Here is a 14488-nt window from a genome sequence, read left to right as displayed (position 1 = left end):
GCAGGGCAGCCTCCAGGCCAAACCAGACCAGAGAGAGAGACAAGAGGTTCGTGTGGCTGGTTCCGCACAGAGGCAGCTTTATTATGGGTCCCCTCCAGCGAAGGGAAGGCCGGGGACGAGCTCTCTCTTTACAGAGGTGAATTAGTCTTTTATAGGGATACAGGGGATCAGCAAGGGGACCAATGGATTACAGAGGGTCTGGGACAGACCAATGGGTTACAGAATGATCTGCATAGGGTCCCCCAAAGGATTGTGGGTCTACCTTTCCTCGCCATGACCACAGAAGTGGTTGCCTTTCCAGGGAGTCCTGCTGGGAGATTGGTCAATCTCCTTATCTCAGCAGACGTCCCTCCAGGGCAGTGGCTGGGCATACCCCACATCCTAGCACTCTTGAAATAGTATCTTTTAAAGTATTTCTAGTTGCAAGGGTATCTTTTGAGATACAGAAAGCTAAAATAAGAAGCTTTTCTCTGCACATGAGAGCTTAGTCTCCCTCTCCATCTCGGCAACTGACTGCCCTATGAGGTCCCCCCAGCAGTGGGAAAAGGCTTGGATGAGAGTCCCACCCCAGGAGGATGCTGCGCCCTGGCATAGCTGTTCACAGGAGAGGAGCTCCAGGGTACATACCAAGTTTCTTGCCATCCCTCCTCTTCTTCCCACCTCTCCTTCTAGTCCACATGGATTTCAAAGGGTGGTCCCAGCAGAAGGATGTGATCAAGGAGGCACTCATGCAAAATCACATTGCCTGTATGCTTCTCTCATCTAAGGATTACTTTTTTAATTCTTCTCTACTCATTAGCCAGGCAAGAAGAATGAGCACTGGTAAATTTGGTTTCCATGTATTTGAAAGTTCAAAAACTTTTCATTCAAAAGAGATGAGGGCAGCAGATTAGAAACCGTATGCAGTTCAAGGACATATTTAAGAAAAGGATTCACTGCCAATTCCACAAGGAATTCCACCTTCCTTCTGTTTCATTGCACTAGAGAAGGACATCCGAATTTATGCCTTTATGTTTCAGTTGCTGCTTACTGGCTGTATTTCCTACCTTCTTGCTCCTAATGTCTTTCCCTCTAAAACTGCTATTAAAATCTGGCATTAATCTTGCTAAAGTAAATATGTGATTATACAAACATTTCTATTAATTTTTACTGCTGGGTAGCTATCATATTCCATTCATAAGTTTTTAGAAATTTCTCAGTGTACTGGCTCTTCAAACATGGTTATAGCTGGGTTTTGCAGTGATGATAGATTCTTTTCCACTTTTTTAAAACATTGACTTATAAATCATCTCTAAAGAGCAGTAACAATAGTAGAGTATTTCTACATCATATGGAATACCTTTCAGCTTTTGTTTTGCTCTTGTCCCAATTTTTTAGATTTCCTTCATTTAGTCTTCAGCACGTTGAAGGTTTGTTTTGAATTATTTTCTTGGTCCATCTGCTTAGTCTGTATGCATACCTTAGTTTTTTTAATATATGGTTTAATTTATGTGGGGATCAAACACTATGGAATACTTTTCTTTCTAATGCTGAGAAATGGAAAAGACAGTTGAATTCAGTGATTCAGGCTGTGGTCAAGCATGGCTGTCCTGCCTCTGAAGACTTTGGACTTCTGATGTTTCAAATTCTGAACTTTTAAAAGAAGGAAATCATGCATTTTTGTTAAACAGTGGAAAAGAGAATGTAAGTTATTCTTTTATAAATAAATATAATATATTTTACTTAGCAAGTTGAGAGACTAGATGATTTAGATGTAAAGTAAAAAAGCAAGTAAAATGTTGAATCAATTATGGGTTGTCTCAATTCAAGATGCTACATATTTGCGGAAAGATCTGCGGTTTTTTTATTTCCAGCCATCATAATGCAGTGTATTTCTCATGTAAAATTTCTGTTAGACATTGTTCAATTGTACAACAATTTGAGAACTGTACATTGCTGCAGGACATTGCCTCTGTAGTATAGTAAATAACATGGGCATAGATCTGCTTGTTCACGTAGGCTGCTTATGCAAAGCTGAGTACCTTCACTGATGTTCTTGACCTTGATCACATCTCCTTGACTTCTGTCAGCTATTGCTTTTCATGGCTCTAGCCTCTTTCATTCCTTCTACGTCTCAGATTGCTTTTTAGTGGTTCATCTAGTACTTAGACATGGATCCTTTCTCCGCTTTGCCCTTCCCATTCTTCCTTTATATTCATTACTGATTTCTGGCCCCAACTCAATTTCAAACTTGTGTTTATACACAGGTTTTAAATCTACCTCTCCACTTCTAATCTTTCTTCTTGTCCTGTCTCCCACATCTCATTATTTTGCTATTTATTCTGTAAACACAAAACTCATACCAAATTACTCAGTGCTTGTACTTGAAACTTCATATTGTGTCAGAGTTGGCAGTGTCATCATATTCATCCGTGTCAGGATCATCTGTTAGAGTAGTTCTGGCTTTTCACTGATTTGAGGCCTGAACATGCAGGACATTTTTAAAAACAAACAAATGCAATGTAGGTGTGGATTAATGGTACAAAGCTCTAATTGTGAAGTACCTGGGATACAGATACTCATGAGCAGCAAAGCATTCTTCTCCAATAAGTGTCACTGGGGGATTTGGGCTCAGTCTGTGTATGTAAGACAGGGGGGACACAAAGGAGTATCCTGACATTTTCGGTTGACAGAGACCATCTCATTCTGCCAATCTGTCACTAGAAATCTTTGCTGTTTTCTTAAAGAGGAGGAAAGTAGGAGCTAGGAAGCTAGAGAATGATCTGACATAGTTTAAAGAGTCTGCAGGCTTGTTGGAGTTGTAGTTTCTCCAGGCTGTGTTCGACTGTAGCGCTGCCTGGGGTTGTCTTCCTGCAAACACTCTATGCTGGGGTAGTGAAATACATCCTTGACAGACCACACTGTGTGGGTATGGAAGGCAAGAGTCTCCTTAAGTGTTGCTACTGCACTGCTCCTTCTGTCAAAATTTTGTTCAGGCCTGGGTCTTTTACCTAAAAAAAGAGATTGGAAAGGGAATGAAACTTTTTATAGTCCTTCTATAAAGAGTATTCTAGCATCTGCGGTGGCCATGGGACCAAGATGAAGATTGCTGTGTTTCTACCTAAACTTTTCTGTGAGATGCAGCAGATTTGTCTAACTGTTTTTGAATGCTTTCCGAAGCATTTTCAAGTTCAAAACTGTACGTAACACAGAGGCTGGTGTGGTCTTCCAGGGGCCAGTAGTAGCCTGAGTCCCTTGGTACACAGGGGCAACAGAAGTCCTGCAGGAGCAGAGCATTGCTGGAGGCTTCCTGGCAGCAGTGCCAGGCTCAGGCTGGCCTCACCTCTGCAGCTAATAAGGTTGTCAGTCTCTGGGTTTGGATATGGAATTGTGTTTGCAGCTCAAACAGAAGGCTGTTTTGAAAGCATCAGTCAGTGGTAAGTAACAGCACGTTAGAGTTTATTTAGGATGTTTCTCTCTTTACCTTTCTTTTCTTTTGATGTTACAGGAAATATTCAGGAAGTCATTTTGCAAGAACGCTTGGAAAAAGAAGATGAAATTCTGGTTTCTTTGGCTGGTTTGAAGCAGGTATTACTATTGCTTAGCTTAACCTTCTTGTGCCCTTCAGAGCTTTTAATCCTTTCTCTTGTTTTCTCCTATTTTATTCTTTTCGTATACTGCTGTTTTGTCCTCTTGTAGCTGTTTTATTAGTGCATCAAACCTTGTAGTGTTCTTTTATTTGTAACGATAAAACTCAGCTGTGAAGAGTTCAAACGACTTGCACAGTATTTGCTCCTGTGGAAGTTTTGGAGGCCTCAAATCAAAACTAAAGAAGTGCAGCACCAAGTGCTGGACTTAAGCCATGCTATCATTTTTCTTAATGCAAAATGTACTTGCTAGACAAGAACTACACCTGTGTCCCCATTATTTCATTGTGACAACACTTGAGCGTCATTGAATTAAAGGAAAAAATACTACATACATAAAATGAGAATGCTGCTGAGCATCTGTAGCTCTGATTATACTGCCCTCTGCTCCCTCAAAATACATTTTATGAGGAACAATGTGACATATGTTAAACCTATAATGAGGCAGGCAATAATCTTAACAGTTTTATTCTCTTTTGATTTCCTGGATAGTTGTTTTCCAGACTCTAATAAAACCACACTCCACTGTTATTTATTTATTTATTTATTTAACCAGTATAGGTATGACTATTGACTTGCTTCCTATCTTTTGAAAGCAAATAGTTTGGGGAAATGGTGTATTAAAGCAGTCTGCAGAGCTTTAGAAAATGTAGAATTCCTCCCAATTTTTAACTTACGTCTTTTCCCCTCCTATTCAACAACAGATCAAGGATATCCTGAAAGGTTCATTGCGTTTCAACCAGAGCCAGCTGGAAGCTGAAGAAAATGAGCAAATCACTATTGCTGATGATCATTACTGTTCCAATAATCAGAACAAGGGGGCAGGTGATGTTCTAAAGGGACCTGTCATGACAAAGCAACAGTTCATCTCAGGACAACAGGTAAAATAAAAACATCTCAAGCAGGCCATTGGTGGCCTTCCATATTTTGAAGACTTCCTCTAGCATGTCCAGACATTCCGTGGGACACACCAGCATTCCTGGTCCATATGGAGAGTGGGTTAAAAGCATATCTCTAGGTACTGTCCTATTCCAATCAATTATTTTTATTGTAGCCTTACGCTCCACACGCAGATATTTAAGTCTAAGTGGTAGGCAGTGTTTGGGGGGAGTTCTTTCACACTGTTGAATCAAAGAATCACAGATTAATTTCCTACCAAAAAATGTAAAAACTGCAGGTAAATGTTCCCACATGATTATTCTCATTGTCCTTGTCCTCCAGGATCCCATTATGTAAGAGCTGATTAACTGCATTGCAGTGTATTCATGGTCAGTGCCAAAAAGGAAATAGCAAGGAGGTTGCTTTTACCTTCTACTTCATTGTATTGACTTTCTCCTTGAATCAGTAACAGTGTTTTCACATACAAAGCATACATTCATAGGACAAGTTCATAGACAAAGGGCCCTCTTTGTCTAAGACTAAGTCCAACCCAAACGTGATCTTAAAAATAAGTACTTTTGTATCTGCTCATTTCTGTGTTGGAGTTCTGCTAAGTCTGCCACCCCACTGCTGATACTCACACTCATAAATCAGTGGCAGCACTGTCACCTCAAAGTCTACCTGAGTCTGCAGTCAGTTTACTTTTGACAAGTTTACTTAGGAACCACAGGAAATATTTATTAATTTTCAAATAATGACACCGGGTCATTTTGTTTTATTACACACGATCCCCCTGAGTTAGAACACTCTGTGTTAAAAAACATATTTTAATTGCATTTCAGTATTAGAGGCAATACCAAGATTTATTTTTTTATATTCAGTAATGGCAAAGAGTAAAGCTTTGCTAGAAAGTTTTCATTGCTTGCTTAGGTGTTGTCATTACAATCACTACTTTCTGTCATAATAAAGCCATAGGTTAAACTGATACAGCATATTGGACTGTTCATATAATGGCCTCCTATTTTTGCCCTTGATCTCCTAGCATTTTATATGAAGTACCTTCTGTTTTCTCCCCAAAATGGCAAATAATGGTTTTTTGATGATTTTTCACTTCTAGAAACTAGAAGGTAGAATGCCATATACCATACTAGCAAGCTCTGTGTAGGTGGGTGGGTGGGTGGGTGTGTGTGCAGACCCTCCTGATGCTGGAGAAGCCCTTATTCAGAGGCTGATCTAAACTGTGGATCATGGAGGTGCTGGGACTCTTTGAGTGTTGAGGGTGGAGCTGATGAAGCCTGGTCTGCACAGATTTCTCTCCAGTGGAAATTTTCAGTGTGTAGTCAGGGTAAATCCATCCAGCCCCAGGAACTGAGTGGCATCCATGGGTCCCACAATTTCAAGGCTGCTCATAAGTCAACTATGAGCAATGTGAGTAGAGGTTGTACAAGCTGAGCTGCTGCAGGGCATTAATGAGGCATCTGCACAGCATGGTTTACATTTTGAGGTGCAGTACATTGATATGGATTAGCCTCCTCTCATCTTCTGGAAATTCCAATTATGATAATGAGCAACAGCCCTTTTGACAGAAATAAAAAGATTAGTGTTAGAAATGGCAGTCCAGGAGGGCTGTTAGTATCCCTAGTTAGTTAATTAGGGATAGTTTGTCTGTCTAATTCCCCCCTAGTTAGTCTGTGCTGTTTCCGAGCCCCTTGTCTTTAACCACCATACCTAAAATCAAACAAAAAGAGGAGAACTTTGGACCACTTTTAATAAAACACAGGAAAATAAGACTGCAGAATAGTGGACTGTGATATTAGACTGTTAATTGATGGGGTCAGTTGTTGGCCCAAACCAGGCCGTGACCCAGGCTTTTAGCTCTGCTGAAGAAAATGGGCTGCACTGGTGCCCTGAGTCATGCTGGGATTACTTACTGAGAGCTGCAGGGGGATTAAAAAACAACCACTTCTAAGCCATTTAATGCATTTCTTGCTAAATAAATTTCTACTATATTTGCATTTTCTGTGACTTTGGTAATGCTTTTAATTTTATTTGGTGTTATTTGTACTGTAGAGATTGTTCTTTGCTGGAGTTACAGGGATATTTTCTAGGACAGCTGGACCAGTTACAGGTGTAGCTATTCTGTAATTGAGATTAAAATCTGGTCTTTTGTGCTTGGTTGTTATATAAGTATAAATTTTTTATCATATTCTCTTTTTTTTAAAGTGCTCTTCCTCTTTTTTGCCTCCAAAATCCCTTTCTGCAAAATGAGGATAAAGATATAGTCCTTCATTAGAAAGGAAAGCTGCAAAATTAAAAATGAAAAAAAATTAAGATAAAGGCTAAAAGAAATCAAGCATTTTTTGGAATGTTTGGCTTTGGTAGCAGCATGCAGTTGACAAACAGAAGGCTTCTGTTGCTAAATAATGAATGATAATTAACACATTATCTTGCCTTTATGTCTGTTCAAAGAAGGAGGCAAAATGAGCTGCTGTTCTTCTAAGCTTTCTTGAATTGTATCCTTGCAGTTTAACTCATTCACAGTGTGAAGGCAAATGAATTAAGCCTGGTCCTAGTAGCTGATATTCATCAGGAAAAATTGTTTGGAGAAGCCATATGGCAATGGGCGTAAGGTTGTTAACTTTCAAAGCTACTGGAAGTATAATTCTGTCATTTTTCATTTATTCAGTAGTGGCAGCAGATGGGAGAAAACATGCTTCACGTCAGCATGAGTTTCCTGAAACAGAAACAGGCAAAAGAAGAAGGAAGGAGGTATTTTACCTCTGGAAATATCAGTTCCAAAATACCAGTGTATGCTAGGGACAGGCAAACATTTACAGGAAGCCCTTTTATAGCATTTTGCAGTCAACAGCTCTGCTTTGCTGCTTCTCTTTTACTTCAGTGAGCTAGAGGTCTCCTTGACCAAACCAAAAAGTATGGGTAGCATGAAAAGTAATGTTGGGAAGCTCAACAGTAACAACAAGAAATTGGGATGAGTAGTTTTCTTTCCTTTATTAAAGGGCAGGATGCTTTTTTAACTGCACTAGAACACATTACTGAAAGCAGAATTTAGGAAATTGCGGAGTGCCAGAGACAAAAATACTGATCTTGCTGGGCAAGTGTTTCACTAAGTGAGATCTCTGTCACCCTAGGCAAGGTGGAGGTGTGAGGGCTGTGAGGGCTGAAATAAAGGATTCTTGATAGCTTGGAATAATTGTGTGTAATTTTGAAAAATGAGAGCTGAGAGCATTTGCATTCCCTGAGAGCTTTTAAATAGAAGTGTGGAAAGAGGCCAGGTGCATTACGTGGCAGTGGTTGTTTAGAGGAATGTGTATTTCTGTTGTACAGGGTGAGGGGGTGGGAACAAAGTGCTGAAATTTTGACTATGGCATAAGAGCTCTCAAAAAAGTATCAATACAAGCTGGAGGATTAGGGGTTGAGAGCAGCCCTGACTAAGAAGGACTTGGGAATACTGATGGGTGAGAGGCTGGACATGTCCCAAATGTGCACTCAAGCCCAGAAATCCAACTGTACCCTGGGCTGCATCCAAAGCAGCGTGGCCAGCAGATCAAGTGGGGCAATTCTGCCCCTCTGCTCCCCTCTCATGAGGCCCACCTGGAGCACTGCATCCAGCTCTGGGGTCCCCAGCACACAAAGGACGTGGGCCTGTTGGAGCAAGTCCAGAGCAATGTGGCAAAGATGATAAGAGGGCTGGAGCACCTCTCCTATGAAGACAGGCTGAGAGAGAGTTGGGGATTTTCAGCCTGGAGAAGAAAAGGCTCCAGGGAGACCTAATTGTGGCCGTTGAGTACTGAAAGGGGGCTTAAAAGAGAGATGGAGACAAATTTCTTAGCAGGGCCTGTTGCAAAAGGACAGGGGGCAATGGTTTTGAACTAAAAGAGGGTTGATTTAGACTAGATATAAGGAAGAAATTTTATGATGAGGATGGTGTGAGACACTGGAACAGGTTTCCCAGAGAGGTGGCGGATGCCCCATCCCTGGAAACATTGATGGTCAGGTTGTACAGGGCTCTCAGCGACCTGGGCCAGTTGAAGATGTCCATGTGCCTCACTGTGGGAGTTGGACTATGCGACCTTTAAAGGTCCTTCCAACCCGAGCTGTTCTGTGATTCTGTGTAGATGGCGCAGAGCCACGGTTGTGTGCTGCCTGTGTCCTCAGCCCCCTGGAGATGGCAGCTGACTCACTGACAGCTCATGAAGACCATTTCAAACAGACAAGATGAAAGCAAAAGGCTAATTAATAACAAATTATGTCTCAGCTCAGAAGTGTTCAAACAGTGAAGTATATCTCCTTGTAGGATAGATCTGTATGGTTTTAACTTCATGGAAACTGCTTGAAGTTTTTGACGTTTGAACTGCCCTGGTTCTGTGTGGATCAGGAGGTTTAGACACCAATTTTGATAACACTCAGCAAAGGGTAGTGGTTGATCTTTCTAAAACCAATCTGATGTGTTTTGTATGAATTTTATTAAGTTTTCTGTGGAAAGTCAGTATCAAAAATAATAGATGTCAATTTCTATCAGTGGGACTACTGTCTTACATGGGGACAGGTAAAATTTTAACCAGTGCTCTGGACTCAAGATACTTCCATTTGAATTATGAAGTATTAAAATGAGTTCATTACAAAACAGAATATTATATGTTATCAAACCTATAGTAATATTAATTATATAATATTATTATACCTGCATACTTGTAGATAACACACAAAAATTATAAATTATGAAAACAGGAAATTTCAAAATTTACTAGAAAGGGAGATATTTGAATCCTTATTCATATGAATTTGGGCACAATTCTGTATTTGAATATATTTTCCCATTCAGTTGATATTTATCTTGATTGTGACTTTTAACAATTTGTAATGACTATGTAAATGACATCCAAAGACTTCCAGCTCTTTCATTTCATCTTTCAATCATAATCACAGGTGGGTTTTGCTTCCTGAGCTACTCTACAGTACCGTTTCAAGAACATTCTGATCTATAAACAGCAATCAAAGCAAGAAAATAATTTTCAGCTGTAAGAATAAATTTTGCAAAATAAATTTTGCTGGAGGCCACGGGTACTGTAACTCCAGCTGTGGCTTGCTGATGCTTGTGGTGACCTCCATACTCCAATTTTATATACCATGCTGCAGATTCACCTTTATCTCACTCAGATTATTCCTGTTCTTCTTTTCTGTAGCTGCTTTCTTTTTTTTCCGTAATATCTATAATCTCTTTTCACCCCAGAATGAATTTACTTTTTTTTTTTTTTTTTTGGAAGAGTCACAGCTGAAGGGCTTGTATTGCCTCAAATATGGATATACACGTTTCTCTCTACTTCTCCTTTTTTTCAGTCTTGCATTCGTGCAATCAAATATATTGGTTTTGGCATCACAACACTTCAGGATGCTTGTACCTACAGGCTGTTTGGCATTATTACTCTGAAAAGCAACCAAGAAAGCCAGAGGAACATAGAGCTAGACAGGAGCTGAATGCAGCTCTTGCAGAAGGAAACAAAGTGGTGTCCATTTGGATTGCAACCAAGCTAAAAGGCTTCCAGTTGTCAACCAGTGAGAAATCCCACTCTACTGTGCATGGCAATCTTCCTTTCTAATTACATACAGCTCTGACTGGAAAAGCTGGGATTCTGGATGTGGCTAGTATAATGGAATATAAGATTGAGACTTCACAGAGTTTTCTGATGCACTGATGCGTGGTCTTGAGCCACTACCTAAGTGCTCAGGGACACACATTTCCCAAGGTCTAACCAGTCAGAAGTGGGATTCCCAGACACTCATTTTCTGGAAGAGTTAGGAAATAGTTAACAACACTAACCCTGGAAGCTCTGGGAGCTCTAATTTTTTGAACCCAAACTGGTGCACACTAAATCAGGTCTATATATGCTTCAGATTTCCCAAGTCAAAGGTTTTACTAGAAAATGTTGTATCAAACCTTTCTCCTGACAAGCTCCAAAATGCCATTGTACATGCAAAGCAGCAAAAAATTTCTCTAAACTACTTCATTAAATACTAGAGAAACCCACTGTAATTACTGAAAATCTTCACAGCTGTAATGTATGTGTTTGGTGCTTGGCTGCTGTGGTCACTACATGGATGCACTATGATGGTGAGACATGTAAGACTGTTATACCAAAAAATGTATTTTTAGAGTGTTACATTTTATGCTTTTTTAAATTATCTCAGTTGGTCAGAGCATGATGCTAATAATGCCAAGGCTGTGGGTTTGATCCCTGTATGGGCCATTCACTTAAGGGCTGGGCTCAATGATCCTCATGGGTCCCTTCCATCTTAGAATATTCTGTGATTCTGTGAAATAACAAATTATGTCATCCAAAGTTAATATCCACTTTATTTTTCACTTTATTTGGTCATTGCCACTTTTGGATAATAACTATTCCTTTGTCCCATTCCCATATCCCTGACATGCTTCATGAGCCTTGTCATGTGGTAACACTGGTACTCACTTTAAGTCCTTTCTGTGCTGTTGTTTCACAGACTACAACTGATTCAAGCACCAGTGAGAGCAAGAGTGCTGATGACTATATTATGGTTTCCAAAGAAGAGGAAAGAAGTAAAAGTGCTGCCCCAGAGCCAGCACAGTCCCTTCAGGCACCCAAGGAGGCAGCGGTGAAGCCAGAAGCTCCGTCTCGTTCTTCTTTGATATTCTCTGACCCTCTGATGGGTTCCATTTCAGCCTCCTCCAGCAACCTGAGCTCCAGCCCTGATGACGACAGTAGTAATAACAGCAAAGATTCTGACTTTGCTATTGTCAGCCCACTGGACATCTAAAGAAACAGATTGGGAGAGTTTGGGAAATCAGTCATTACAACTCAGCTCAAATTTCTATGATTCCACGGGCTGGATAGTTCTTTGGATTACAAGGACAGAAAATAGATAAAGGTAACCCATTTCAGCTGCCAAAAGCCTAAATTAAAATAAAAAGGCAAACAAACAAACAAACAAACAAAAAACCAACATAAATTTGCTACTTTTAAAAATTAATATATACATTTTAATAACTGCCTTAAATAAAGACCCAGTAAAACCCAGTTCTAATACACAGTTACTCTTAATTATGCTCTTACTGTACTTTAGGAGCTTTGTTACTATAGAACTGTTGCTTTCCCAAAAGATAGAATAGTATATGCTAAGTACCATAATGGAAATGTGTAGATACCTGGCATCAGACCTGAAGCAGCAAAGACAAGCTAGATTTAATATTGTCCTTTTACAATATATGCTTGACTGGGTTTTCTGAGTAGGAAAGGGTACTGTTTCTTCAGAGATTGTGATTAGAGAAGTAGGGAATGAGTATAAAAAAGATTAAAAGCATCATCCTAGTAGGAAGTTTGTTCTCCCTTGAGGAATCCTAATTTCTTCATTTTCATCTGGCAATAGCCTGAGGTATGTTCAAGGCAGAGGTTTGTGTAGTTGTTCCTCAGTGCTTACAGGAGACTATGTGACAAACTCCTTGAGAATGGGGACCTATACAACAGAGCCTTATTTGCCTTTGTCTACTTTTTCCCCTTGAGAGTTCCCAGTTCACCTCTTTCCCTCTTTGTCTACTTTTACTTCCCCTGGCATGATTTTTTTAGTTTTACCCAGACTACCACAGTTAAAACAGTAGGTGCAAGGGAAATAACAGTGTTTCGTAGTGTAGACCTGAGCTGGTTGAACTAAAGCTAGCTCAAGTACGATAACTTACCAGGGAAGGTTGCAAAGTGAAATGAAATGTTCATAATTAAAAGCACTTTATGTCTCATTGCTATTATCTTCTATAGACTCTGTTTACATATATTCCTGTATGATTTCCATATTTCTAATCAAGAGAAATATAATGGTGCAGCAGTGTCAACCAACAGAAAGTTTCTAATTAACTCTATAACTTGTTCTTCTGTGGAAAAGTGTATTTCTTTCCCATCAAGTACATAGTACATTTAATAACAGCTTTTTTTAAGTTTATGAGGGCAGTTTTTTGTACTCTCTGATCCCTTTGACCTCTGTTGGAATTCACAAAATGCAACTGGTGGTGAGTAGACCACTCCTCTTGCAGGACCTACACAGAGTTAGCTTGAGGAAGGAATGTTAGTATGTCACTCTGTCACAGCAGCAAAAAAAAAAAGCATTATTTGCTTTTAAGATGCATATACATTGTACCATGCAACAACTTCATATTTGCATGGCAAAGCTTGTGTTTGTTCAAAGTTATGAAATTGTAGTTATTTGCTGCTTAGTCTGTAATTGTAAATGAAGTACTGTATCCCAAAGATGAGGTGACGTGTAATTTGCTGGTCTTAGATTTTACAAGGTCTGTGTCAGTGACTGAAGAGTTGTCATGTAATTACATGGTAGCTGCCATCCTTACATGTTCAAAAGCCACCATGTAGTTCTTCAGAGATTATTTGTGCCTTGTAAAATGTTAAAATACTAGAATGTTATGAGCAGGCATAGCATCACACCTCTCTGCAACAGAGTAACGCGAACAGGCAGATGACTATTTTGATGAAAGATCTTGAATGCATAACATTCTGGAGAGGTGTTTATTTTGGTTTAATTTTAAGCTTCATAAAAAAATCACTTTGCAATTAGCATGCATGCCTGTCTCTGGGTTTATTTTATTACCCTGAGTTTGCCTAAATGCCAGGAGATTGAGTGGCTGTTGATTTATTTAGGTCTTTCAAGCTTTTCTAGCCTTAACCTATTCAGCAAGGCTTGTGGCACCAACAACAAAGGGGAATCTGTTCAAGAAGTACCTGTGGAAAGAGGAAAGAAATATTCTGGGGACAGAGAGAAAAGTTTTATATTCTATGATACATAAACCTTCAAAGATTCCAGTAGTTTGGGAGGAGAAAATGTTTTTACTTCTTTTTTATTTTTTTTAAGCATCAGTCTTTTGATTTCTGTTCTAGTGGGTCGTTTCAGGGATCACATTGCTATTTTCTTGAACAGTCTCATTGTCAATGAAAGAGTGTGATTTGTACAGGTTTTTTTATTTTTGTAAATTAGTTGTATCTTTAATATTGCATATTTTAAAACAGTAGTAAAAGTATATAAAGATCTGGGGAGTTTCTGAGAAGAATCAGTGAATACCGATGAGCTGAATGTGTATCATGCCATGGGATTATGATAAAAATCTTCAAAAGCAGAGAAATGATTATACAAATAAGATCAGAGTAACTCCAGTAAATGAATCTGCTTTGGTTGTACCATGTCTTTCCACGTCTCAAATATGTTGTCTCTGATACTTGATCATAGTGCAGAGATAGTTAAAAGTATTTTAGTATATTCATTAAGTTAGACTAGTAAATTAGATAAAATGTCAAATCATCACCCTGTTTCGTGTTATGTTAAAAATATGCTGAAAGAGAAATTGTCATTTAAAATACAAGATTATTCTTTTTCTCTGGAAATGACCTGCTCATAATGTTCATGTATAACAATAATGAGATAGAAAAATTATAAGCATTGCAAATTGCTGATGAAAACTAATGCGGCATTAAGATTGCTGATCTGAGACTGTTGTACTGTATCTCACATCTGTAATTTATTACTTTAAAGTCTCTTGCATGTCATGTCAGTTGTATGTACTGCAGAAAGGCAGTATCATATTTTGACTGGGTATTGATTTAGTCGTGGAGCTTTGTATCTTTACTCTGGAAGAACATCTAGCCCGCTTTATTAAAGAAAGATTTAACAAACTTTCTGGGCTGTGCTTGTGCTGTTTTCTCAAAAAAGGGAAAGATTTTTGACTAGAATACTGGAAGTACCATTTCTGAGAACTAGGATGATTAAAACTTAAAAACTATCTATGTAAGCACAAAGTTTTATTAATACTTTAATCCTATTTTATATATGTGATCCAGGGAATAAAACTGCTTGCCATTTATCTCAGCTGAACAGTATAGAATATCTCCTGTTTTTATATTTCTTGTATCTGAAAATAATGAACCAGAATTTAA

At 39.0% G+C, this 14488-nt stretch overlaps 1 protein-coding gene across 1 annotated transcript in view; it reads left to right on the top strand.

Moving 5' to 3' along the window:
* Window positions 1-14448, top strand: part of TBC1D5 (TBC1 domain family member 5) — a 317175-nt gene extending 302727 nt beyond the window's left edge. Inside the window, exons 20-22 of the mRNA XM_082289383.1 lie at window positions 3488-3567; window positions 4331-4507; window positions 11025-14448. Coding sequence (XP_082145509.1) covers window positions 3488-3567; window positions 4331-4507; window positions 11025-11318 — 551 coding nt within the window. The 3' untranslated portion in view covers window positions 11319-14448. The remainder of the gene's footprint in view (window positions 1-3487; window positions 3568-4330; window positions 4508-11024) is intronic.
* Window positions 14449-14488: the final 40 nt, after the last annotated feature.

The sequence above is a fragment of the Coloeus monedula genome (genome assembly GCF_965178545.1).
Source record: "Coloeus monedula genome assembly, chromosome: 1".
Classification (NCBI taxonomy): domain Eukaryota; kingdom Metazoa; phylum Chordata; class Aves; order Passeriformes; family Corvidae; genus Coloeus; species Coloeus monedula.
Note: the sequence above shows the minus strand (reverse complement) of the source record. Positions and strands in the feature narration are given on the sequence as shown.